The 25,336-nt window shown below is 38.3% G+C and overlaps 1 protein-coding gene across 3 annotated transcripts in view; it reads left to right on the top strand.

Annotated features, from left to right (window-relative positions):
* The window catches only part of IL1RAP (interleukin 1 receptor accessory protein), a 125,957-nt gene that overhangs the window by 42,343 nt on the left and 58,278 nt on the right, over nucleotides 1–25,336 (top strand). For all 3 annotated transcript variants that reach the window (XM_088025055.1, XM_028101119.2, XM_088025054.1), the window contains exon 2: nucleotides 2,296–2,360. In XM_088025055.1, the coding sequence (XP_087881181.1) occupies nucleotides 2,297–2,360 (64 nt within the window). In that variant the 5' untranslated portion in view covers nucleotide 2,296. The remainder of the gene's footprint in view (nucleotides 1–2,295; nucleotides 2,361–25,336) is intronic.

Here is a 25,336-nt window from a genome sequence, read left to right as displayed (position 1 = left end):
AAGCCCAGAAGAAACGATCTCCAGAAGGCACAATTCGACAATCACATCAGTCTTCTAATCGGAAACCTTCAGTGGGTCCCTATTTTCTGTTTAAATTAAATCCCAAGTCCTTTGCTATTCAGGGCCTTGCCACATTCTGATCCTACTACGGCCTGCCTTCCAACAAAGTCTTCTATAGTTCTTGTACTAATACCCTGTGCTTGAGCCAAACTGAATTATTTACAGACTATTTCCTTTTTATGTCCCATGCTTTGCCTATCTCTGAACATTATTACCCACGGAGTTTCTTTTCCCCACTTTCCTTCTGCTTCAATTCAGTTCTTGCTCAGTCAAAAGCTACCTCTTGTACTTAGTCTTCTTTGATTGCCTAGGTTGGAATAATCTTTCTTTTGCTGATCTTCAATGACACTTACCTGTTCCTCTCTGTGTTTATCACTGTTTACTTTGTATAGTCATTATTTTTGTACCCATTTTAAGTCTCTGCTAGGCCTTCTTAGTGCTATAGCTTCTGTCTGAGAAATCTTTGCATATCTTATAGTGCCTCTGCATGTGTCTTCTTCATAGTTGATGATGATGAAGTGGTCTATCTCCTCTCCTGGGGAGAATTGCCTTTAGAGGAGGTTCTACCTCTTGCTCACCAGAGGCCCCGGCAATTGTATCAAAGACACTTGTAAACAGAAAGTGCTTCACACATGTTTCATTGACTAAATGAATGACTGATAGAAGAGTTCCTTAAGTTAACAGTGTTAAGTTTTGGAAGAGAATGGTGGTGGTTAAGAAAGAAACCTTTAATCTCTGAGATAAAAATGGTTGTTTAGGATATAATAAACTCACTTGTAACTTTTTTTTAAAAGATTTATTTATTTATTTGAGAGAGCGAGAATGAGAGAGAGAGTACACGAGAGGGGGGAGGGTCAGAGGGAGAAGCAGGCTCCCTGCTCAGCAAGGAGCCTGATGTGGGACTCGATCCCAGGACTCCGGGATCATGACCTGAGCCGAAGGCAGTTGCTTAACCAACTGAGCCACCCAGGCGCCCTCACTTGTAACTTTTGAACAGTCATGCTAAAGAAGGAAGCACAAATATGAACTAGAGATTTGTGGTGATGTGTGGGCAAGAGAGGTGAATGCTGTTGGAAACTTGCATTGTCCTTTAAAGTGATGATGGACTCTGGATTGCTTAGGCAGTACCAGTTTATACCTTTTGTTTCAGGGGCACCCTCTTCCAGGTGTCTCATTTTAAGTGCTATTATTTGGCCACCCTATTCATCAAATACCTCTTTGCACTTTTCATGATGGTGGGTCCTTTTGGTGGTGAAACTTGTGCCATAGGCTTATGTTGGCCAGAGGTGGGTACAAATCTCATCTCTGGCACTTAACTAGAAACGTGATCAGGACAAGTTACCAAGACCTCTGTAAGCACTCTTATGTGGCTGCTGTGTTCAAAACAGCGACAATCTTGAATATGGAATTTTTCAGTAATATCCACGTGTCAGTATTTATAACCTTATCAAGATTTTGTCAGGGGGAAGATATGTCTAGGGCAGTAGGGAAATAAATATTTCGCAGAGTTGTTAAATCTCTAGATCTTCCGTATTAGAGATCACACAACCAAATGTAAGGACAGAGTTCTTGCTACTTGGCTGTTTCAGCTAGTTATCAATAGAAAGGCTAAAGGTCACAAAAATTAGACTCCAGCCTCATCATTTGTCTCTTCCAGGGAGAAGAGGAGAGCAGGCACAGCAGAGCATGAGGTTTATATATTTCCCTTTACTCTAAATTCAGAGTGTGGCGGACTATAGACCAAGTCTGCATCCAGGATTTCTAGACCTTCTATTCATCACTAAGAAGGAGAAGTGTCTGGATCATAAAATATTTCCAACTGGGAACAGACCACAAGAATGCTAAGGAGGGGAAGAAGATCAAATTTATCTGCCAGAAATGTGACTCCTGGTGAAAAAAATCAAGAGGAATATTTTTCTTAAGGAGGCAGTTGTAGTTGAATGATAAAGAGAGAGTTCTGGAGCCGGACTGCTGGAACTTAATCATTGTTCTCCCACTTTCTAGGCAAAAGATGTTGGTTATGTTATTTAAACTTGTCTCAGTTTCCATATCTGTAATATGGGTATTAAAAAAAAAAAACAGTCTTATTGGTCGGTTCCTGCAATTAAATCTGTTAATATTGTAAACATGTTAGAACAGTTCCTTGTCCATCGTTAGCTTGTGTATGCAGTAATTATTACTTAAGCTCTTGAGAGTGGTAAGTACTCTCCCTTAACTTTGTATTTATGTTGACAGGATGGGACTTTTGTGGTGTGTGATGAGTCTCTACTTCTATGGGATCCTTCAAAGTGATGCCTCAGGTAAGCGAATAGCTTTTGACAATCTATTAAAATATGAATTACCTATAACATGTTAATTCTTTCTGAAAAATGAGTTAAGACTACATGATGTTTATATCCGTTGTCTTCTGTGGTACCACAGAATCATAGATGTGACAGAATCATAGAATTTTGGTGATGATACCTCTAGTCTTCAGGGGACACTCTGTACTTGGTTGGGGCAGTGGCCTGGTATGTATAAATACAGGAATTTTCCATCACCTTCACATCCAAACCATCTAGAATCCTGCTTCTCTCCCTTTACCTCAGGTCTACAGTGACGGTAGCGTAACTCTGTTTTCCAAACTTCAGCCAGTGGTGGAGGAAGCATTGAGGCTAATAGTCCATTAAGATCTTTTAAGAACAAATGAATAATGATGGGTTTCTGTCATACTGCTTCTATCTAGGAGAGAAGGGACCTACCATTAGGCTCTTTTTTTTTTTTTTTCCTTTGGTTGTTGCTTCTTAAGAGAAACCAGCCAAAGCTTGAGTTTGAATAACCAAATTCAGTCATCATGGGTCTGGATCATATGAAATCAGAGTCACAAGGGATTTGAAAATCCATCTTTTCAGAGCTCCTCTCATCTCTAGAATTACTGCTCAGAACCAGTCTGTGGTAACTCTGCCTAGTGATCACCTATCTAATTGCAGTCCATATGTCTTTGGACTGACCAAGTTCTTAGAAAGTTTTTAGTGCATATAATTGAAATTTATTTTTGTCATTTCCACATTTCTCCAGTTCAACTGCTTGATTTTTAGTAGAAAATACTCAGTCCAGTGGTTCTCTAATTTTAATTCAGGGAACCTAGATATCTTTGAAAAAGCTTCTCATGTATAATTCCCCTGAAGACCACAGACGATACTTTAAATATCATTACTTTAATTCCTCTTCTGTATGAGAGGTCTTCAGAAATGTTAAAAATAGTGATCGTATAGCCATGACCATGTTTTCTGACATGTGTCTTCAGTTGTCCTTCACATGGCATGGATTGGAGCCCTCTCCTCCCGATTATCCTTTCTGGGTATGTTTCAGTTTTTCTATACCACCTAAATACCATTTTATTGCTTTAAGTGGTATAGACCAAAAATAACACTAAAGGAGAGGTATAGCTAGGACAGAGTACAGCTCAAAGCTGAGAGCAGTGGAGAGAACTTCCAACCTTGTTGGCCCTTTTCGCAAGGAAAGCCTATTTCCTAATCTGGGCTGGCGTTCAGCTGAGATGTACTCGGGCACAGATCTCCTGGCTATTTAGACCAGCGTCCGTCCTGCTTGACCGAGTGTCCCATCTGACTGGTCAGTGACGGTGATGTCCTGATTTTTAAATATGTTAAATATAACCCCTGATTATTATTAGTTCTTATTTGATTTAGTTCAGTGCCTGAATATTATCTGCTTACAGAGGCCTGATTTAATTAACCGCCTTAGCTAAAATAACCCTCCTGATCACACATCTCTGTATCCACCTGTAGTTTCCCTCCTGACACTCATCATTTCTTGACATTATATTAACTTTCTCTCGTCTCCTCCTCCCCTGCTTTTCCTTCTTTCTGTTCTTTTTCCTTCCCGTCTTCCTCCTCTCCCTTCTTTCTTTCTCTCTCTTTCCTTCCTTCCCTTTCTCCTTCCCTCCCTATTTCGCTGCTTGTAAACTGTCCAAGGACAGGGACTTATCCTCTTTGTTACACAAATACTTAGAATAATGATTGGCACGTAGACACATAGTAGGCTCACGCTCACTCTCTCTCTCTATATATATATATATTATAAATGGATGGATATATATGTGTACATATTATATATATTATATATATATATATGTATTATAAATATAATATATATAATAAGTGGGTGGAAAAAATCCCTTCACTTCCCTTTTTGCCAAAATTGGCCAATTTTATAATGGGACTTGTTTGGATTCATACCAGTAATTCATCAATGTAGTTTTATGTCCTGCCTTACCTTGAAGGAAAAGGGAGAGGTGACCATGTTATTCTTGTTGAGAGATCAGTGACATCCCAGAAGTTTCTGGGTGCTGGCGTCTCCCCAGCAATCCTGGCAATGTTGCCTTTCTGAATGACCTTTACTGTAATCCATCCAAGGAGGTCCCCTGCCCCCACCCCAAATGCTATTGGAAAGTGAGCTTTTCTACCCAGGAACTGTGACTCATAATTCTGCCAGGGAAGCTGACTTCTTGAATAAGATAAGTTCTCATACCAGCCCCATTCAGTCACCATGGGAGCAGGAAACATGTTGTAATCCCCTCGGCCCATCTGGCACATGCTCATTTGCCTTCCTTATGAAAAGGTATATTGTGTCTGTGTCAGTGATGCACTTCCTAGTTGGAGGAAGAGGAACAAAAAGGAAGTGTTGTTGACAAAAATAAAAGGGACGACTAACTGGGCTACGAGGGGACAGAAGGGACCATTGCACATTTTGAGGGAATCAATGAACCTCTCGTGCATCAAGGTATCACTTCTTACAATGATATAGATGCTGGCAGACTCGTTGGCCTTTCATGAAGTTCTTCCCGTGCTTCAGGTACCCATCTGAGTGGAATCACAGAGTGATGTGAAGAACAAAGGAGAAATAACCAGAAAACCCTAAAGCACTGTACATGCATATATTAGTAGGTGTTTTGTCTGGTTGTTCTGGGCCTTTCTATGTAGACCCTTCTCCTAAGAGAAGCCCCACATTTAAAAAAGAAGCCATATGAACATAAGAGCTTTAGTTCCATGCATTTTTTTAATTTATTTATTTTTTATTTTTTATTTTTTTTTTAGAGAGAGCGAGAAATAATAGCATGTGCATGAGTGGGGATGGGGGTTGGGGGGGCAGAGAAAAGAGGGTGAGGGAGAAAGAGAATCAAGCAGACTCCCCACAGAGTGCAGAGCCCAATGCAGGGCTCGATCTCCCGACCCTGAGATCATGACCTGAGCCAAAATCAAGAGTCAGCCACTCAACCAACTAAGCCACCCAGGCGCCCCCCCATGCAGTGTGTTTTAAGTGCAGTGAACTGGACTTTAAGGCACAGAATTCTGACTCCAGAACACAGTCTTTCTTGTAGCAGTACTGTGATTTCCTTTTTTGTTCAGGAAAATGGGAGCAACATTTTCATCTCAGGTGGCCATAAAGGCAAATACTTAAAAGCAAGCATTTACTTTTAAGGAATTAAAGCTTGGATAATTATAATGGTGATAATATAATTACAATGTGGTAGTTATAATGGTAATAATAAAGCTTCCTTCCCTGAGAAAGCACTTTGAATTTTCGATTTCATTTGACTCTCACACTCAAACGAACCCCATTTTGGGGAAAAGAAAATTAGGATCAGAGTGGTTAAGTGAATTACCACAAGTCACACAGCTAACACACAACATAACTGTGACTTCAACTAGTTCCTCTGTTCTCAAGATGCATGCTATTTTAGCTAAATATACTCCCGCTGGACTCCATTAGGATATACACAATTTTTTTTTTTTAAAGATTAAGATCCAAGGGGTCATAGGTTAAAGAACCATTCAGTAATAGATTTCTGTGCTTTTTAGATAAGAAGTATCTTCCCTCCCAATTCCCCTCCTTAGGTGGTTTCTTCAGGAGGAAAATCACTATAATGTAAGCTCAAAATTCAATATCCCCATTTTTGCTTGTTGTAAATTGAACATTTCCAATGCTAAACTCAAAGAAGTTCTGCTTTGCAAGAATTCCAAAAGGAAACTTAACTTGTCACAAATTTCTCCTGTGGTGTGTTCCATTGGCAGCATGTTAGAAAGTTGAAGTGTTAAAACTGCCTTTAGCATAGAAAAAATATTTGCAACTTGTGATTCCAAGTCAGGGAGAGGGTGAGAATGGCACCATACATAATATGTTGAATTAAAAAAAAATTACCATATCAAAAGTATTTATTACAGAGACCACGTTAAAAAGAGCAATGGATTTTCTCTCCCAAGCGCACACACACAGATCTTTGAATATAGCTTTTTATTTCAAAGTCAACAAACAGTTGACCATGCGCCAGGTACAGGGTTAGATTTCACACACATTATCATTAATGTCACAGAAGATGCTGGGCGCTGGGGATGGGGGGAGTGGGTAGAGAGTCTTACACACATTTATAGTTCAGGAAAAGAAGAGCCAGGGAAGTGACCTAAGTGAACAGTGCTCATCACCATGGCATGTCTGATAGAGCTAGGTTTTGAAGGCTACCTCAATTCCAAAAACAGAGCTCTTTCCTTTAAACCACATTGCCTTCTTTTAGGACTTTGTTCTGCTAATAGCGGTAAGATCCCATGATTTCATTTCTATTAATTTTGAGGAATTTGCAGAGGGTGGAAATAATCTTTTGGCTTATCAAAAGTGAATAACACTATGCAAAATAAATAAGTAAAAACACTGGCTTATCAAGAGTCATTGCTTAAAGTTCTGACTGTTTCACTTTACGAGTGTTTAATGACATTAAAGAAGTCATTTAATCACTCCTGGTCACTGTGACCTTATCTATAAACCCAACCAACCAACCAACAATAGCAAAGCTCTGGTCAATTCTGCTTTCTTGCATTTTTATTCAAGAGCATTATGGTCATTATTATATATTGTGAACATACATGGTGTACACTCCTCCTATTATTTAGTTAAGCAATTTCTAATGACAAGTGTTTGTCTTACAATGGTTTTACCTTAGTCTAAAGATCGTGTGTTTGACAGTTTTATATTACAGAATCCAGGGTAAATAAGGGAAGGCTCTTATGGAAGTATCTTCCAGTCAAGTCTGACAGAAAGAAGAGAAAATAAGTACCAAAAAGAATGCCATGATAGAGGGGAGAACATTACTAGCCTTGTAGGGAGGTGTTGGAGAACACATCTCAATCAAAGAACAAATGCTCTTTTCTAGGAGAAAATGCATCTCTTATTTGGGAATGGAACAGTGCAGTGTGACTAAGGGATGGCATGAGGGTATTTAGAAGCCAAGCTGGGAGGGTAGGTTGGGGACAGTTTGTGGAAGACAGGAATCCCTCCAGGTAAAGAGGATATTTGTGTTTAATATATTTTAGATATAGTTGGCTAGTTCTTTTTCCTTTTTTTCTTTTGCCTTAACTTTTGTAAGGGCTTATAATATTTCTGATGCTATGTTTTGGTTCTTTGGTTAGGATTCAATTTGTTGCCAGCCCCAGTGGCCTCATATTATTTGAATATGCTTTTTGAAAAACTCCATACTTAGTGGAGTTAGATATACTTGTGACATTCAGTCCTGTCTCTGTTGCCCATGGCTGGTCATCCTGAACACACTTAATTTCTATGCAATTTAGTTCAAACATTTTGAGAATGTCTGAAGAATACAGTTTCATTTTATTCTTAGACTAAAGGTCATTGGAATTATAACATTTCACCCTAGGGGCCTTTATTTATTTGTTTTAGGGGAGTGATAAACGTCACGGCTTCATTTGGCCACATTAAAGGCCATACTTGGTCCCAACCCCCGCCCCCCACCTGTCCCCAAGCCGAATTTTACATTTTTACCACTTTATGAGACCAGCAGTCATCCTAGTGTCCTTTAAAAGCTGCCTCTTGGGAACAGATATCGTCACTCTTTCTTTCTTTCTTTTTTCCTTTTTTCTTTTTCTTTCTTTCTTTCTTTCTTTCTTTCTTTCTTTCTTTCTTTCTTTCTTTCTTTCTTTCGTTCATTCGTTCTTTCTTTCTTTTTTCCTTTTTTCTTTCTTTCTTTCTTTTTCTTTCTTTCTTTCTTTCTTTCTTTCTTTCTTTCTTTCTTTCCTTCCTTCCTTCCTTCCTTCCTTCCTTCCTTCCTTCCTTCCTTCCTTCCTTCCTTCCTTCCTTCCTTCTTTCCTTTCGTATTTTAAAACACACCGATGCTGATTTTTTAAGTTACTTATGCTTCCCAAAAGTGGATATTCTGTAGCCTGATTAAAAAGAGGTTTGACTACCACAATTTATTGATCTGATGCTGACTTTGCAAATATAAACTCTCCTGAACAGCTTCTTGTATCACAATGATAATTCTATGTTTAGAAAAATGACCTGATTCTTCCTTTACATGGCTACATTAGTTAAGAGAAACCAGGATTTGTGCATGGAATACATTTCGTGTATAGGGTTATAGGTGACAATGTCTGGTTTTTGAGAATTCATTCAGGTTTAAATCACCTTTGTTTCTACATTCCCCCCACCCCTACACCAGAATATTTGTTTCTGCCTTATTGAGATGAGCTTTATAAAACCAGATCACTGTCTTGATGATCAGTGACTTAGTCCTGGACCAATTCTCACCTATTTTTATTCCACTTAAAATGTCTTTTCTCCTCAGCTGATTAACTTCCTTAGAAAATAATACAATATATCCATCCTCAAGATAAAAACACAATGATTGCTTTATTTTTAAATCCACTAAGGGCTAGTGTCTCTCATTATTAATTTTTGAGGGACAAAGAGAAAATGAATCCATTTTACAAATAATCTGGGAACCTCAGTCAATAACTTCAAGTACCTGTTATTGAAACCTATAAAAGCTGATATAGAGAATCGCCTTTGTCTTTCTCTCTTTTAGAGGCAGTAGGAACAACGATAATACAAGATGGCTGAGAAGATGAGAAAAAACAGATCAAATAATCATACCCTCAATAACCTAGACTTGGCTGAGCTGTGTAGTTTCATGAATTTTATTTCTCTTTCTGCCAACAAAATCAAAACTTTTGGAATAGCTGTACATTATTGAGAAAGAAATATCATTTTCCTACAGTGTTTGTAGAGTCTGGACTAATAATAGTTTAAGGCTCTTTGTTCAGCAGTCCTTTGTTTTGTTTTGTTTTGTTTCTTTTTGAGATGCTTTCATTTTTTTCAACTGCTCCTTGACATAGGCAGGAGTATACACTTTGATATGTACATCAAGGTACTGATGTTTGCATTTTGCCTTAACTTATATAACAGAACGTTGTGGTCCCTTTAAAGTTTGGGCTTGCCATGCCAGCAAGAGGGAACAAGTGAAAAGTATTTGCCGACTATGCTTCCCAGTGGAACTTGGGGGGCCTGCACCATAAATGTAGATGCTCGAAAGGAATAGAAAGAGAATGCATCTTTCAGTCCCTAATGGCTTTTCTATGTAAATATAATTCTTTCTTAATATTATATTGTGAGTTTTGATTACTAATTACTTAAACTTGCATACAAGTATAACCATAGTTGAAATATAGGACTGTATTATTGTTAAAGCAAACACAGATATACAAATTGTTCCCAAGTGGATCTCAACCATTATTAACCATTATTTACTATAGCATTGTCTGTCCTTTTTTTACTTTGGGGGGAAACTTTTAATCGCTCACCCTGGACTTGTTTGCTGTTTAAACACATTATTCCTAATAGCATAAATTGATGTGTGTGAGTTAACTTTGTTCTTTAGATCCTTTGTGAGTTCAGACCACCCCCAAATGTTGCTTGATGAACTAATTTCTGCTTTTCAGAGAGAAAACATTAATTTTATCTTCATATTTTCTAACTTGCTTTGGACTTTTTGATCTGTCTGGTCCCCTAGGGAAAATTGCTTTTCTCTTATGCAAGACTTTTTTGACATCTATGGCTTGATTCTAAATGCCTCTTCAGCACTTTTACTGTCCACTCAAGGTAAAGGACGAAGAAGAGAAGGAGCAGGGAGGGGGGCAGAAAAGAAAGGGAAGTGGAGAGAGAGAATAGACACAGATAGAGACAGAAAGACTGAGAGAAAGGGGAGAGAGGGAAAGGGAGAGAGGGAGACAGGAAGAAGGAGGAGGAGGAGAGAGAGTTAGAGATACAAAGAGAGAGAGAGAGATACAGAGTTAGGCTTCCCACAGAGGGACTTGCTGGATTTGATACAAAACTAGGTATATATTTTTTTCATATCATTTTTTCAGATCATTACCACACTCAAGTACTCGCCCCCCCACCCCAAGCTTTATATTGGATGGCATTCTTTTTGAATATTTCATTTTTTTCCTAGGTTTTTACATTTTTAAAATTTGTTTACATTCTAACTCTCTCCTCCCTAATGTGTTAAAATGAGGAGAGCAAATAAGAAGCCTTAAATATTATAGAGATGCCCTCAAATCTAGTCCCCTCCAGCCATGAGAGCCATCAACATGTCCCAGGGTAATGTTTGGTCAACCAAATATTTTGCGCAATACTTTTATTCTGAAGGAAGTATACAGCAGACATGGTAGAAGCAAAGAGCTGCATGTGGCCTTCACGATAATGAAGAGGAGGCAGCAGGCAAGAATGTCCGACTCTGTAGCCCCCTTTGCACTCTGCATTCACAAAGTGTAAGGCAGAAACAATCTGCTGTTGTTTACACTTGACACTGAGCTGTAACACGTCTTTCCTCGTGGCAGTGTATTGCTTGAGGCTTGGCAGCAACGCAGCTTGTATTCAGGTTTAGGAGGAAGGTGTAGCTTTGGAGAATGATGAAATCAAGGAAATTGTGAATAGAAGAGTTAGTAAGTGGAAGTGTTGGAGGAGTTGCTCCCACTGCATGCAGTGTTCTTAGTGAGATACTTAGAGAGGGGGATTTCAGAAAGAACATGAAGCAGGGTCTCTGTTCCTGCAAACTCTTAGATAGCTCACCTTTATTACTCTAAATATCCTGTTATTAAAAGGGTTCTTTCTCTCATCTACAATGCAGTGGTAATTCACGTTGGTAATAATAGTCATGAAGCATTGCACACTATTGAATTTTTTTAATCACTAAAGGAAGATCATGTTAAGCTAAGAATGGCTTTAAATCTCTTTTATTCTAATTCTCTGTAAATTGGTAATAACTATATAGTGGAGTGTGTGTGTGTAATAGAAGAGAAGGAAGGTGAGGGAAATCACATTAAATGAACCAGGGGATGATTATATATATAATATTACATAAATTTTTAAACAGCCCCATTAGATAGAGTTAGGCATTTTCATTTACTTACCAATAAGGAGCTCCAGATTCAGAAAAGTGAATTTGAAAAGTTAACTTAATAACTTACTATAGCTATTAAATTGGGACAACTTGTATACCTGTTTGACTTTATTTTTTTCTTCTAAATATTTTTATTTATTTATTTTTTAATACCTCTATGTTTTTTTTAAAGATTTTATTTATTTATTTGACAGAGAGAGAGATAGTGAGAGCAGGAACGCAAGCAGGGGGAGCAGGAGAGGGAGAAGCAGGCTTCCCGCGGAGCAGGGAGCCCGATGTGGTGCTCGAATCCAGGACCCTGGGATCATGACCTGAGCCAAAGGCAGACGCTTAACAATTGAGCCACCCAGGTGGCTGCCTCTATGTTTTTTTTTTTTTTGAAATTTTTAATTTTATTATGTTATGTTAGTCACCATACAGTATATCATTAGTTTTTGATGTAGTGTTCCATGATTCATTGTTTGCGTATAACACCCAGTGCTCCATGCAGTACGTGCCCTCCTTAATACCCATCACCGGGCTACCCTATCCCCCACCCCCCTCCCCTCTGAAACCCTCAGTTTGTTTCCTGTAGTCCATGGTCTCTCATGGTTCGTCTCCCCCTCTGATTTCCCCCCTTCATTTTTCCCTTCCTTCTCCTAATGTCCTCCATGCTATTTCTTATGTTCCACATATAAGGGAAACCATATAATAATTGTCTTTCTCTGCTTGACTTATTTCATTTAGCATAATCCCCTCCAGATCCATCAATGTCAATGCAAATGGTGGGTATTCATCCTTTCTGATGGCTGAGTAATATTCCATTGTATATATGGACCAAGTTAACTTAATAACTTATTATAGCTATTAAATGGGACAACTTGTATACCTGTTTGACTTTAAAACACATGCATGCTATTTGTGCTATACCATGTTGCCCCTAAATTCTTTACAGTTAAAACTCTTGGCTTTTGAAATATGCCAACCACAGCTGTCTGTCACTAATTGATGATATGGAACACACACATTTGAAAAGAAACATTCAACCAGTTAAAAAAAGAAACTGAACATAGGATGTGATTTTTCATGTTGCAGATCCTATTTTAAATTGATTTGCTCCAAGCTTCCTGAAACATACACAGTGTACTTCCATTGCATATGTTCAGATTATATACATGTTCCCAAGGTTATAAAAATTTTTCTAAAGGAAACAAAGTGAGGGTTGCTGGAGTGGTGGGGGTGGGAGGGATGGGGTGGCTGGGTGATAGACATTGGGGAGGGTATGTGCTATGGTGAACGCTGTGAATTGTGTAAGACTGATGAATCACAGACCTGTACCTCTGAAACAAATAATACATTGTATGTTCAAAAAAAAAGAGAGAGAGAGAAGGTAGTAGGAAGGGAAAAATGAAGGGGGGGGATCAGAGGGGGAGATGAACCATGAGATACTATGGACTCTGAGAAACAAACTGAGGGTTCTAGAGGGGAGGGGGAGGGGGGTGGGCTAGCCTGGTGATGGGTATTAAAGAGGGCACGTATTGAATAGAGCACTGGGTGTTATACACAAACAATGAATCATGGAACACTACATCAAAAACTAATGATTTAATGTATGATGATTAACATAACATAATAAAATAAAATTAAAAAAAAATTTTTTCTAAAGGAAAGAGCAGTTCTAAACAAGATTACAGATGGATGAACGAATGGTGGTTCAGTGCAGATGCAGTGGGTTTGAGTGGAGCGGGAAGCCATTACCTTTAGTATGCTGCAAGATTGCTTTGGGATTATTCATTTGGCTTCCCATGTGGCTAACTCAGAGATACTAACTGTGGCTCTCTAGCTTTTCCTTCTTACCCAACTACAGCAGGCTCTGTCCTTCCTCCTAGGTGTTTAGGGACTTAGTAAATGATGTTTACATGTGGCTTCAAGAGTTTTTTGGTACCCACCTGTATAAAACTCTAGAAGATTCTTTTCAGTCTAAAAATACCAGATTTTTTTTTTTTTTCTGCTAGACTTTGGCAGTGATTGGGTGTGAATTTTGAAATTTGATGATGGTTTCACTCCAAGTTCCATTTTATTCCTGATGGAGCTGGAATGTTTTATCTTTTTCAGAAACTGTTACTGTTTGTGTGTGTGTGTGTGTGTGTGTCAACAAAACAGCCAGAATAATTGTCACCTAGATTCAGCAAGTGCACAGAAAATTGGGCTGGGGGCATTATCACCAATCCATACATAGATATGTCATTTCACTCACTGTAAACTCTCCAGAATTGAATGCCCGAAATGTTTTTTTTTCAGGTTTAATGCACAAATCCCTTTCAGTCTCAGGGAAATCAATATTTTTCATAGGTTAGTTATCCATATTAAAGCACGCAATACTTTAATCACAGAAGGATGGTAAGCATTCCCCTCTTCGGTTGAGAATGCACCTTTGTGATTTAAAAGGAACAAGACACAGGTCTATAGAAACTTTCTACTTGGAAAAGCTGGTTTTTCATGATTAGATGTGAAACCCAGCACCATAGATGTTTCCTGGGTGCCTGTTATGTGCAAAGCTTTGTACCACAGGGAAGATAAAGATGAGTAAGACACTTTGCATTCATTCATTCATAGTGTATGGATATGTGCTAGATGCTGTGCTTGCCTATATTTATTTGTAAATAAGACAGAAATGATCTCTGTTCTCATGGAGCTTACAGTCTTGGGGAGAGTATGGGACAAAAGAAAATAAGTAAATAAACACATTAAAAAAAACTCTTCTGTGAAGATTATCTATAGGGCATCACATTGATGAAAAGTAATGGGACAGTGCTCGCTTTGTTAGGTGGTGAGGGAATATCCACTTGAGCGAATGATGTTCTCTTGAAAATTAAATGATGAGAAAGAACCACTATGCAAAGCAAAGAGAAGGCAGTGAGATGGCATCTGTGAAGACCCTGAGCTCTGAGGATCATGATGCCAGTTGTTGCTACAGTGGCAAGAACTAGGGGGAAAGGGACATGAGCTGATGAGGAAAGGGTGGGCAGGATCCAGTGCATATTAAGGGTGCCGTTACATTTGCCTTGGCTGCAACAAAAAGTCATTGAAAGGATTTGAGCTGGTCCCTGACATTATCTAGTTTTTACATGTTCGTGCTAGCTGCTATGTGGGAAATAGATTGGAGATTTCACTTTCTCTCAGTATAGTGGACAGGGTCTCCTAAACAACCCGTATGCTGTAAAGCAACTAGAAATGCTGCATTTAAAAATAAATGTCTTTTGTGCAAGACTGTTGAATCACAGATCCGTACTTCTGAAACAAATAATGCAACATATGTTAAGAACAAAGGAAAAGAAGAAGATAGCAGGAGGGGAAGAATGAAGGGGAGTAAGTCAGAGGGGGAGACGAACCATGAGAGACGATGGACTCTGAAAAACAAACTGAGGGTTCTAGAGGGGAGGAGGGTAGGGGGATGGGTTAGCCTGGTGATGGGTATTAAAGAGGGCACATTCTGCATGGAGCACTGGGTGTTATGCACAAACAATGAATCATGGAACACTACATCAAAAACTAATGATGTAATATATGGTGATTAACATAACAATAAAAATTAAAAAAAATAAATGTCTTTTAAATTGAATTGCTGAGTTGGTAAGAAATCCTCAGAGGACAAAACTGAAGTGAAACCAGGAATCTAGCAAAGAAAGGAAGCCAGCTCTGCAACTGGCATCTGCCCAAGGTAGCATCCAGAGGTAGTGCAAAAAGATATATTTAAATGCTGGAACATCTGGATATTTTCTTTAAAAAAAATAGTTACATTCTTACCTTTTGCCTGACCCCCAAATAAATCTCAGTTGAATGAAATATTTAAATGTGAAAAATAAATTAAATCCTAAAAGTACTAGAAGAAAATAATATGCAAACTTTTTCATAATGTTGAAGTAGAGAATGACTTTCTGGGTATATCACTAAAGAAGGTTTGATATATTTGACTACATAAAGATTGACACAATTAGTGTAGCGTTAAAATATCATAAGTTAAAGGACGAATGAAAAATTGGAAAATATGGGACATGGCAAAGGGTTAATGTCATTAAGGAGCTTTTGCACACCAAAAAAATCCTTCCAACATAAAGTAGACTGAAAAATGAGCAAAGATTTTTTTATTGTTATGTTAATCACCATACATTACATCATTAATTTTTGATGTAGCGTTCCATGATTCATTGTTTGTGTATAACACCCAGTGCTCCATGCAGAACGTGCCCTCCTTAATACCCATCACCAGGCTAACACATCCCCCCACCCCCCTCCCCTCTAGAACCCTCAGTTTGTTTTTCAGAGTCCATCGTCTCTCATGGTTCGATTCCCGCTCCGATTTCCCCCCCTTCATTCTCCCCCTCCTGTTATCTTCTTCTTCTTTTTTTTTTAAACATATAATGTATTATTTCTTTCAGAGGTACAGCAAAGATTTTTAACTTGCAGTTCAGGCAGTTCAAAAAAGGTAAAAGCAGATTGGTCATAGTAAAAAGAAGCTCAAGATCATGAGTAAGAAGATATATGCAAATTAAATCAACAATTAGATATCATTTTTCACCCATTACCTTGGCAATGATTGAAGAGAACAAATCCTACCACCTAGCACTGGTCAGGACATCATGATCTAACGACCAGACATGGTGTTTATATGCCCTGTGGGCCAGAGCGTACTTGGAACAGGCATTGTGGAGGGCACCGTGGTTATTTGTTCCAAAGAACCAAAGTGCCTCTCTTTGACCTTGTAATGAGCTTTCCACACATAGATCCTAAGGAAATAATCAGAGAAGTGCATCAAGATGTATTCACAACTTCATTTTTCATGCAATTGTTAAAGTGGGTAATATTGGAACATTGTAAAAATATCCATTGGTTGAGGATGCTTTAAATAATTTGTTCTATCAGTAACATGGGAAAATGATTGAGACATTAAAGCATAATTTTGTATCTATTAATATGGAAGTTAGTTTATAATAGATATTTTCTGTTTAAAAACAGGTACCATACAGCAGGACTCATCTGCAAACTTTAAAAACAATGGCGCTTTTTTTTGGAGCAGGATCACACCAGCTGGCTCATGAGAGTTACTTGTTTAGTTTTCAGGCATTTTGTGAGCTGTTGGTAAATTGTTGGTAGTTTGAAATTGACCATGGTGAGAGTATTTGCCCCATGGAAGTTGATAAACAGACTGTACAAAGCAGGTCCCTCCCACCCCCCAGCTGGTTTACCACACACCCCTGTGGGCGTGTGTGTATGTGTGTATGTGCATATGTGTAGAAAACCTTTGGTAGAATATACCCAAATCTTAACAGTGATTATCTTTAAAAAGTGGAATTGTGTTTGAATTTATTTCCACCCTTTTAAAATAATTTTATGTATTATCTGAATATATTACAATCTGATTATATTTATAATTAGAAATAATGAGTAACTTAATTTTTGGAAGAAAGAATGAAGACCTAAACCATTGGAGTTCTCTGGATGGTAACTAAGGAACAATTGCAAGGTATTGTTGGTTAATTAGCTCTTTGTTTCTATCTGTAAATTGGGTTGTTAATAACTTTGCTAGCACAGTGATGATTTCGATATTCATGAAATGACCTTGGTAGATTACTATGGAGATTGGTAAGGGAAAAGAGATATTACTGTTGAGTTTCTGCATTATAACTAGGCTGATATTTGTGTTAGGTATATAATTTCAAGAAAGTAAACATTTAGCCACTCAAACTGTTGGAAGTTGAAATCAGTTAAGTCCACACATCTCTGCTTCAAAGTTTGCTTATGCTCAAAGTTTACCATATGACTCAGCAATTCCCCTTCTAGGTATATACTCAAGAGAAATGAAAACACATACCCATACAAAAACTTATACACAAATGTTCACAGCATTACTTAAAATAGACAAAAAATAAAAACAACTCCCCCAAAATACCTATGTACACTAATTCTTGTCGAGTTTGTCAGCTCATTTAAACATTTCTGTTGATTACAGGCAGTTTTCTGATTTTGTTTTGTTTTTGTTTTTTTAAGTTAACAGTGCTACAGAGTGTACTAAGCCAGGTGTCAATATTTCAACATCTGTGGGCATGATTATACATGTGTTAAACAAATGAGTGTGTCTTCCTTTACCGGTCAGCCATCCTTCATTTCTCCATGCAATAAACATATGTAGTTTTAGGCTTACAGTATGTACCAGGTACGGTTCACATTGTATCGATTAAATGTGATAGTGGTGAGTGCAATTATATAGTGTTTTATAGTTTTTAAAATGCTTGCATTATTGATCATCAGAATAGCAATAAAGTGTATCATATTTCCGTTTCACAGATAAGGAAGCAGAGACTTGGAGAAGTTAGGAGACTTAGCCATAGCCATGCAGATAGTAGACAGAAGAACCAGGACTCCAGCCCTTGTCGTCTAGTCCCAAACCCATTATTCTTTTCCCTGGCAGACATAGGGAATCCCAACTTTTTCACTGCTAAAGACATAATTTATTTCCTATTTTTTTCTAAAGTCACCATGTTTGAAAGCAGTAGAAAACAGTCCTGTTAGCCTTGCCATCACTAGGTCTTAAGCCTAAGTTAAGAACGTATTCATCACCCAAGAAAGAAAATCTGTATCCATTAGCTGCCAATCCCCATCCCTTCTCCCCATTTCCCTCAGCCTCAGGCAACCACTTGTCTCCTTTCTGTTTCTATAGCTCTGCCTACTCCGGGTATTTCATAGAAATGGAATTATATTATATGTGGATTTTTGTAACTGGCTTAGCATAATGTTTTCACTTAGGTTTTCAAAATACATCTGTGTTGTAGCAGGTATCAGTACTTCTTACTTTTCATTGATAAATAATATTCCATTGTTTCTCCATTCATCATTGATGGGCTTTTAGATTGTTTTTATTTTTTGTCTATTATAAATAATGCTGTGAAAATTTGTGTACAAGTTTTTGTATGGGTATGTGTTTTCATTTCTCTTGAGTATATACCTAGAAGGGGAATTGCTGAGTCATATGGTAATTCTATGTTTAACATTTTGAAATACTGCCAAACTATCTTCCATTGCAAAAGCCTTTTTGAAGTTTTGAATAGCAGATGAGTCTCAGGTTGGTGCAATATTTCAGCAACTTTCAGAATGGCTCCTTAAGATAAAACACATTACATCAAAAAAAGATCATGGTGAATTCAGAGGTCTTCCCAAGACTTAGCCCATTACTCTCTGATCCAGAAGAGGAACATCCGAGTATTTTCTTTTTTGTCAGTGTAATGAATTTAAAAATCTCATTGCTATGGGAGTTCAGAAAATGTGCTGGGTCAGAAAATGCCCTGAATAATTCACAATATAATGCAGAGAAAAAAAAAATTCTGGACTCATGTCAAATCTTGGCTTCATGTGATTCTCTGTCCTTATCTATAAAATGAAGATGATAATATCACAAAGTTATTATGGAGATACAGTGAGATAACATATTTCAGATTTTTTTTATAATCAGCAAAAGCAAGTAAGTAAGCAGAAACTCAGTTGATGACCTTTAAAACTGACAACACTTGGCATATGGGTAAGCACCAACTGGTTCTCTGTACTAAGAGATTAGGGTTGAGATTTTTACATTCAAAGGTGGGTGTTTGCCCACAAACATACACATTTCCAAATGCAATTAAATCCTTGCCCAGAAAGGTTTCATTTTCTCTAGATGTTTATTTACTTATCAATCTTCTAAGAATTCAAAGGCAAGGGGCACCTGGGTGGCTCAGTTGGTTGGGCGACTACCTTCGGCGTGGGTCATGATCCTGGAGTCCCGGGATCGAGTCCCGCATTGGGCTCCCTGCTTGGTGAGGAGCCTGCTTCTCCCTCCAACCCTCCCCCCTCTCATGTACTCCCTCTCTCTCTCTCATTAAAAAAAAAAAAAAAGAATTCAAAGGCAAGTAGTAGCATATTCTTCAAAACCAATTGCTTAAAAATTAGTCTATGGTCCCATGATTCTCTGCCACTTATTTTGGCTTTGATGACTCTAAATCAGTTGAGATTTGTATTGTTTTTCATTTGTATTTTTCAATATAATTGCAAAAGAAAATATATTCATTTATTGAGCAGGGATTTATTGAGATACTTTGATGAGCGAGGCATTTGCTAAGCATTAGGATACAATGGTGAACAAATAGGTCCTGTTCCTATCTTTATGCTATTTATAATCTCCTGGGTCTTAGTCTAAATATCTTAGGGTCTCTGTTATTGACCATGACCCATGGATGGTACCATTTCTGTGCTTGCTTTAAGAGTGAAGAATAATATACCCTGGCTTCTCTTCAGAATAAAGCAGAGGTTGAATTTGGACTTTAAAAAGTGTAAATAAGAAATAACACAAGGGACATAAAATAGCTTGATATTGTGGTTTAGTGGTTTAGTTGCTACTTCATTGGGTAACCTTGGATTGCTGTTGCTACTTCATTGGGTGACCTTGGATAAGTTAACCTTTCTGAATCTGTGTTTCCTCATCTGTAAAATTGTCTAGCTCCTTTGGAGTCTAACCTTCTAGGATTCCATAATTGATATTGTAAATTTGAGGTTCAAGAGCTTCTGAACCAAGTTGCCTTTTTTTTTTTTTCAACACTTCTCATCAATCCATCTTAGGTCTTCTTTGCTGTGGCTTTGTCCACTTCTCTCTAACTATCATCCAGTCCAAGCCTTGACTTTCCTGCAATAGCTTCATAACTGACTGTTCCTCCTCTACTCTTGCTCCTTATAACTCGTTCTTCACATGGCAACCAATGTTATCTATTTAAAATGTTAAATTAAATAATCTATCTACTCTGTTGGAAGCTGTGGAAGTGTTTCTCATTATTCTGAGAATAAAGTTTCAATTCCTTATGGTGGCTTATATAGCTCTATATGTTTGGGTGTGTCCCTATTGATTCAGCCTCCTTGTGTTCCATTTTCTTGATCTTGGCAATGAAGCTTTCTGAGATACTTTTAGACATTCACAGAGAGCGTTCCCCTTCTATTCCAAGGCTATCACACTCTCCCTTCAACTTTGTCCCTCACATTCTACAGCACTCTGTGCAAAAGTCAGTTCTTCAAAGAGATATATATCTCCCTGTTATATATTCTTTCATACTACCCCGTACTTCTTTTTCATTGTATCTGTTAGGATAGCATCTATGTTATTAATTGTCTAATTACTTACTTAATTACTTAGTTAATTAGTTATTTAATTTCTGTCACCTTCCCTGGAATGAAAGTTCCATGGGGACAGGCACAGTTTTATTCACCTCTGTATCTTTAGTGCCTGGCAGAAGGATTTGCCTCAGTGTAAATACTCAGTGAATGAATGAATAGATGTAATAATTGGCTAAAATTTTAGTCTTTACATCAGCTATAAGATTATTTGTATGGGTGAGCATAACATGTATATCAGGAAGTTCTGAGGAAGTGTAGACTTTTATTTCTACATAGTTATTGATCTCTGCTTTTATAGGGGGCTTCCTCATTGTACCTGATTTGAAACAAATATCCACCAAACTGTGTGTGCGGGGTGCTGTGTTGGGTAGTCAGGATCCAAGCCCTGTCTTTGAGCTCACAATCTAGCAGGAGATCAGCCATATGTCCGGATAATAATTATGCAAGGTAGGAAGTAGTTATTGTTACGAGAGAGCCAGCCATATCTAGAGAGGTAGTGACCAAGTGGGTCTTGGAGGATCTGTGTGATTTAACTTCTTGGAAAGGGTTGGGAAAAGGCAGTGTAGAATGAGTCCATAAGCAAATGCTTGTCTCCTACCAGTCCTTGTAAATAAAGCCAAATCTCTAATCAAGAGACTGGAATTAGTTAGATCCATTTTTATTCTACACAACTCTTGACCTTTTAGAATTTATTTTTTTAATTTACTCTTTTATTACATACAGTATAATTCAGCTTTTGGTGTATGGAGTCTCTGAATTTGGGCAAATGCATACAGCAGCATAAAAGCTACTATACTTAAGATACAAAAAATTTCCATTATGCCCCAAAATTTCTCTCATACTTCTACTGTACAGTCAACCTTCCCTGACCTCAAGCCCCTAGAAATCACTGATTGGTTTTTTGTTCCAGTAACTATGCTTTATCCGGAATGTCATTTATTTTATTTTTTAATATTTTATTTATTTATTTGAGAGAGAGAGAACACAAGTGTGTGTGTGGGGGTGCGGGAAGGGCAGAGGGAGAGGTAGAGGGAGGAGCAGACTCCCCTCCAAGCAGGGAGCCTGATGCGGGGCTCGGTCCCAACCCCCTGAGATCATGACCTGAGCCGAAAGCAGATGCTTAACTGACTGAGCCACCCAGGTGCCCTCTGAATGTCATTTATTTTTTTTATTATGTTCAATTAGCCAACAAATAATACATCATTAGTTTTTGATGTAGTGTTCAACAATTCATTGTTGCGTGTAACACCCGGTGCTCATTACCACACGTGCCCTCCTTAATATCCATCAGAATGTCATTTAGATGGAATCATATGGTATTAGACTTATTTCGCTTAGCATAATGTATTTGAGATGAGTTCATAATAATTGAGTATATCAGAAGTTCATTTCTGGTCGCTGAGTAGTATCCCATTGTATAGATGTACCACAGTTTGTTTATTCATTCACTAGCTGAAGTTCATTCGGCTGCTTCAAGATTTTGACAATTATGATTAAGTCTGCTATAAACATGTTATAGGCTTTGTCTGGACATGAGTTTTTATTTTTCTTGGGTAAATATCTAGAGCTAATATTTGTAGGTCATACTGTAAGTGTAACTTACAGTAAGTGTAACACTTAATACGGAAGTGTTAAGGTGTTTTCCAAAGTGATTGTACTTCATTGTGCCTTCCCATCAGCAATGAACGAGAGTTTCAGCTGCTGCATGTCCTCACCAAAACTTGGTATTTTCCATTTTTAAAATATTAGCCATTCTAGTACGTATGGAGTAGTATCCTGTTTAATTTTTAATTTGCAACTAATGACTAATGATTTGGGGTATGTTTTATAGGGTTACTTGCTATCTCTATATCTTCTTCGATAAAATATCTATTGAAATTTTTGTCCCTTTTTAAATTGTTTTCTTATTGAATTTTGAGAGTTCTTTATTTAACCTGGATATAAGTCCTTTATTAGATATGTAATTATAAGATATTTTCTTCTGGTCGTGGCTTATCTTTGCTAACCTTTAATTTTTCAAGTAAGTTAGAAATCCTGTTCCCAGTCCCATCATCAGATCTAGCACTATTCTCTTCTCTGCTTAGAATGTTTACAGAGCTTTTTGGCTTTTTTAGGCACAGCGGGGCTATGATGATGAAAAGGAGAATTGCCCTGTTAATGAGGAGCCCTTAGGTAGTTGGAAGGAGAATCTAGGCATTGAAACATCTGTAACCATGGGATGGTGTTCTGCATGCCATAAGGGATGTATATAGATAGTGTGCTCGACTACAGAGCACTGCCATTCATTCATTTATTTCTGGCTGTTAAAATACTTTGAGACAGGCTCAAGAGAGAAACAATAAAGGTTCTGGATAATTAAATTTTATTTATTTTAAATTAAAAATAAAACTCTAATAAAGTAGCTGCCCCCTTTATAGCCCCATGTGTTATCAGTGGTGATGACCGGGGTTGGGAGATAGAGAGGAAACAGCAATGCCTTTCTCACCTTGATAAATCACAGTCCTCCACTCCAGCAACTGTAGAGCAAAAGGACCACCTCAAGCGATTAGCTTCACTGCCTCCCCACTCCCTCTTGCCCAGGTTTCTGTAATGGTCTCTTTTGTCTTCATTTGTGGTTTGTACAAGGAAAGACAGGGATAACAAGTAGATAAGAGAAATTCCATTCCTGAATCACATGGAATTGCACAGGTGTATGACCTATCAGACAGCCTCAGGGCACAAATATATTTTCCAATGGAGTCCTTACCTCTGCCATAGTTGTAATTAATATGTGTCACTTCATTCTTCCAGGACCACCAGTGACTCCCAGTTGCTACCAAGATAAAATAGGAACCCTTACCCTGTATAACCCTAGTCTCCCACTCTCAGGCTCTGTTCCAATGTCCACACCCTGTAATCCAGCCCCAGCTGACTGACCGGTTCCTCACAGCTCCCGAGCCCTCTACGCCTTTGCTTATGATGTTCCATCAGCCTGGACTCCTCCCCTTGTGTCTGTCAGCACACGTTCTATTCATTTTTCGGGCTTAATTCAGATGTCATCTCTTCTGTGAAGGTTTCATTGAACTTCCCACCTCTCATAATAAGAAATAAGAACACTTCTGCCTCATGACATGCTACATCTTTTTTTCTTTTTAAGCATTTACTTCATTTTGTTTGCATTGCAATTGTCTGAGCATGCTCTCCAGATAGTGAGATCTTTGAGATGAGAGACCATGTCTTCCTTGTGTCTTTATCTCCCCAGTGGAAACTGTGCAGTATAAACTGTTGCCTGTAGTAGGTTCTCACCAAGGGATTATTGATTGAAGGACATGCCATAACCCACAGTTCACCTTTCTTTGTGACCCAGACAGAAGAGGTGTCTGAGTGGCTGATAGTTGTAACTGGAAGTGACAGGGTGATCTTATGTGCTACAAGCGAATGCAGTTTTGTTTCCCTATTGGCTCTGATTATGCTGTCCTGTCTAGGATAAGAAAAGGATGATTTGATTTTGAGTAATAAGCAACGCAGCTCTAATTGTGTACCTTAAATGCCTTCCATATTTCTGCTTAAGGTGATTTTCTACCAGCGTGAAATAATCTCCTTCGCAGACAGTTGATGGAGGAGCTGAGTCATGCCTGACTATACTTAATAAGACAGAGGCAGCTAGCCTGAGGGAGCTGCCTTCGAGGGCAAGCTGACATTTCTGACTTCTCAGCTTTTTGAAAGTGGGTGTTGTGAGGGAAAGTTGAGCATTGAAGATAGCTTCAGAGTCTCCTGGAAACATGACTAGATAATGACAGTCTAATTCAGACAGATGTGATCTGCCCCATTGCCTCTTGGCTGTGACGTGTGCCTTCTGATGCTGGGAACTGCTAATCGAGGATTTTATGCTTCTCGTTAAAGAGACCTGGTTTGTTCCACTTTATGTTAACTAGTGCCCACCCACCCACCCCAACTCCACTCTTCTCCCTGAAAAACTGGCTTGATTTTACGATTTTAAGATTCAGGCTAGAAAACACTCTTGTTGTACACGTTGATTCTAAACCCATCATACTGTGGAGATGGAAGGGGTTAGAGATCATCTGGTTTTATCTTATACATGAAAAAGCTGAATTTAAGAAAAGGGAATTTACTTGGCCACAGTCAGGGTTCAATTTTAGACTCCGGAATGAGGCAGATCTGTGTCAGAATCCTCTCTCACGTACTTTCTATGGTTTAGAGATAAGCGGAAGCATATTAAAAATTTTAAGAGTTTATTTGAGCAAATATCAATTTGAAGCAGGCAGCAACAAAGTGGAAGTGGTTGGGACCACTTCACCAACTGGAACTGGGGGCAAGATTTTTTTTTAAGATTTTTATTTATTTATTTGAGAGAGAGAGCACTAGAGAGACAGAGCAAGCACAGGTAGGGGGCAGAAGGAGAGGGAGAAGCAGGCTCCCCGCTGGGCAGGGAACCCGATGTGGGGCTCAATCCCAGGACCCGGAGATCATGACCTGAGCCAAAGGCAGACACTTAACCAACTGAGCCACCCAGGTGCCCTGGGAGCAAGACTTTTATAGAGAAGAGGCAGAAGCAAAGCAATAAAATTGCTTGACTACAGCTTAAGCAACTTGCATTAGCTGATATAGTCTAGTTGGCTGTTTGTGATCAGTTTCTTTGCATTTTGATTTGTTGACCTTGAGGCATTACAGACTTAAGCTTTGGTTTGCTTAGGAAGGCTGCTAAGGCATTAAAATCACCTCAGTCTAATGGCCTTCTTGTTTAATTAATTTAACTCTGTGCGATCATGTGGATATTCTTTCGCTTACCTAAGACTCACGCTCCTCATTTATTAAATGGAGGCGATAATAAAACTATCTGAAAGAGTGGTTATGGGA

Source organism: Eumetopias jubatus, unplaced genomic scaffold (genome assembly GCF_037043125.1).
Source record: "Eumetopias jubatus isolate StellerSeaLion01/CBP00866 unplaced genomic scaffold, mEumJub1_p1.0 scaffold_1, whole genome shotgun sequence".
Lineage (NCBI taxonomy): Eukaryota > Metazoa > Chordata > Mammalia > Carnivora > Otariidae > Eumetopias > Eumetopias jubatus.
Note: the sequence above shows the minus strand (reverse complement) of the source record. Positions and strands in the feature narration are given on the sequence as shown.